Source organism: Arachis ipaensis, chromosome B04, assembly GCF_000816755.2.
Source record: "Arachis ipaensis cultivar K30076 chromosome B04, Araip1.1, whole genome shotgun sequence".
Lineage (NCBI taxonomy): Eukaryota > Viridiplantae > Streptophyta > Magnoliopsida > Fabales > Fabaceae > Arachis > Arachis ipaensis.
In genome coordinates, this window is record NC_029788.2 from 5,916,099 (window position 1) to 5,919,414 (window position 3,316).

The 3,316-nt window shown below is 35.6% G+C and overlaps 1 protein-coding gene across 1 annotated transcript; it reads right to left on the reverse strand.

Annotated features, from left to right (window-relative positions):
- Positions 223–2,935, reverse strand: LOC107638631 (putative lactoylglutathione lyase; the record flags this gene model as incomplete). Its single annotated transcript, XM_016341983.2, is given in 8 exon segments — positions 223–470; positions 1,017–1,169; positions 1,267–1,374; positions 1,475–1,522; positions 2,110–2,322; positions 2,411–2,475; positions 2,594–2,718; positions 2,804–2,935. Coding segments are annotated over 8 exon segments (864 nt in total). The 3' UTR covers positions 223–428.

A 3,316-nucleotide genomic window follows, 5' to 3' on the forward strand; every position in this document is an offset into this window, starting at 1 on the left:
ACGGAAGAACGAACTCCATCAACACGATTATCTTTCAGGGACTAATTTGATTAATTTTATCTTTTAGAGACTAAAATGGAAATTTGACTATTAAAGATGTTGGTAATATGTCTTAGCTAAGATCACCATTAAACACAGATAGATCATAGATGGTTTGAATTTTAGTGATAATAGCCAATTAAAATGTGTCAAAAAATAACAGCAAATGGGAAAAAGGGAAAATTTTGGTCCTAGAATGTATAATACTGTTATTTTATGAAGCACAGTGGAAATAAGAGTTTTATTAACCGAGTTTTGAGTCAATTACATTACATATGCATAAAGAAACATGCTCATCACTACTCAAAGCTAGACACACATGACACATCTTATCTTATTCGTACAGAAGAAGTACTACTTCATATTTTGTGAAAAGCCAGCAGAGCTGTTCACTGCAGTTCCTTCAGGAAATCTTCATTGTCCACCAACACCTACAAAATTAAATACAAAAATGAATCCAACCACATAGTTATCATTCATAATGGAAGTGAATCCAACAAAGGGGAAATTAATTAATAAGAAATCATACTATCAGATAAGGCAGTTTTCTTTTCCAAACAAAACAAGTAGGAGGAAATTTTTATTCTTTATTCAAGTCAATACCATGTGTAATTGAAAAGCATGACATCTCCCTTAATTACGCTTTCATGTACTAACTGAAACATCTTATTCTAATTTTGAATTTCTGATAAGTTTATGTAGGTAGTCAAAATGAACTCCATGATGCCAAGTAACAAAAGCAGAAAGGATGCATTCTTTTTATTTTGTGACTACAAATCCTTTATAATTTATATCATGAGAAACTCCCTGCCTTAACTTCACAGTTGTTATTGATTTACATCAAGCTGAAGACACAACAAAGAAAATGAATGTTGTTCATATTCATAATCAGAATCTACTAGATACAGGGCGAGTTATCAAGTGGAAATTAACGGAACACCATTACACAATATGAAAAAAACAAAATAAAAGCTTACAGTTTTCCATCCATCTGGATCCAAGAAAGAAACAATCTTGGTGTTGATGCCAGGAATTGGCCCTGGTTGGCGAGTAATCTTTCCTCCAAGCTCTTGTGTTACATGGTTGATTACCTCAGCGCTCTTGTATACATCATCGGTACCAATAGCAACCTGTTATACATGACACACAAATTTAAGAGGTACAGAGGAGTAACAACGGTAACCAGTTTAGGTCCAGAAGGTAAATATTAAATAACTATCAACCAACCTGTGCATAAGCATTTCCCTTGGTGTATTCGGTGACACCATAGTTATATGTCAACTCCAACACAGTTGTCTCGTGCTCCTCTGCATATCCAAGCATAGCTAAGGTGTACTGCAAGATATACAACATGATTCAGGAAAATCTCAGGCATTAAACAATTTGCTGCCATGTAAGTTACTATGATTGCTAAGATCAGGACAAGAGAATTCACCTTGTATTCAGGTCTGTCAACTTTCTTCACCACCTTCATACCTAAAGCCTAAACAAATATGAGGTCTTTGTTAATAAAAGCATATTTGGTTTGATGAGCAAAATTAAAATCATAATATATCAGTGCAGTTTTCAAGGTTTTACTGCATGCATTACAAGAAAAAACCTCTATCGAATTCTAGATCTGTAATGCAACACAAAGTGGACAAACATTTTTGTCTGGTTACCCAAATGAATAGTCAACCACAACATTGCAGTAACTCTACTTCTAGGATTGAAAAGCTTGAAACCATAAATGAAAGATTTACTTATAGAATCCAGCTGAATGTAACAAACACAGAACACATTCCTTCAAATTCTTCTACTGCTTCAGCACAAACATTTGCAGTTGCTTTGCCCATTAAAACAAGTAAATGATTCAATGGACGCTCATTTTTAGTTTCGATCTTAAGGTGTTATCATAAAAGTACTATTCAGATTCACCATATTAGCAGGCCAGGTTTCCGTATGCAAAAAAGCAGAATAGTAACAATAAAAAGTTCATGCCCAAAAAGGTTACAGTTAACAAATGTTTATGCAACTTTCATATAACCATACAACATAATAAAGGTTTATGGAAATGACAATAGCAGTTACCTTTTCGTAAAACTTAATCGAGCGCTCTAAATCACCAACACGAAGCATTACTTGACACAGTGGCTCAGGGGTTGAAGCTCTTTGGATGAGCTCAAAAGTGTAACCATCAGGATCCTTGACAAAGGCAATAACCGATGACCCGCCCTTAACAGGACCAGGCTCCCTAGTGACATTTCCACCCTTAGCCCTGATGTCTTCAACCAATTTGTAAACCTATAATTGGTACATATATACACAACTTATTCTCAGTACAAGGAACACACAAAGACACAAGCCTTTTTGCAAAGTAAGACTCGCTTACATCTGGAGTTGCAATAGCAAAATGTCCAAATCCAGTTCCAATATCGTACGATGTAACCCCATAATCTGACAATTAACATCATATATGCAAATATTTCATAATCAGTTCAATCCAACACATAACATATGGTTAGAGAACTAAAACAAATGCTACAAATCAAGCACTGTTGAGAGAGAAACATACTATATGTCAATTCCACAACAAAGTTGGAGTGTTCAGGGCCAAATCCAAGAAAAGCATTGGCATATTTCTCCTCGGGAACATCCCTTTTCCTCAAGAGCCTCATTCCAAAAGCTTCAGTATAAAACCTGAGAGGTAATCACTAATTTGAATGAATAATCTAAGACACGCATGATGGGAAAAATCAACTAACAAAGTGAACAAAATTCGTACTTGATGGTGCGATCAAGGTCACCAACACGGTACACAGCATGAAGGAAGCGGCGCTTATCTTTCTTCGGCCATTCCAACAACTCAGCATTAGGTTGTGCAGTCTCAGCCATATTTAACGTGGAAGCAAATGCTCTGTAAACAGAACCCTTTTATAAATTAGACAAGAGTAAAGCATGGACGAAGATGGGGAAGCTCAATTAACAAAAAATCTGAAATGGGGTTAGTGCAAAACCTAGAAAAATCCGTTCTTTTAAGAGCGAAGCGGTCAGTAGAAGAATCAAGAATCTACAGCTCGAAAGTGGAGTCTGGGTTGGGTTTTATACATCATCATCTGAGTGAGTGAGTTGGTGAGAAATGAGAATGAGAATAGAGTAACAGCCTGTGACTTTTTGGGTAGTGTGTGCACGTGGAATTTGCTCCTCTTTTTTGGACTCCATAACTAAAATAATGGATAAATTTGTTAACGTTTTAAGTGTAAAAACTAAAAAGTGTATAAAATTAGTCTCCTATTAC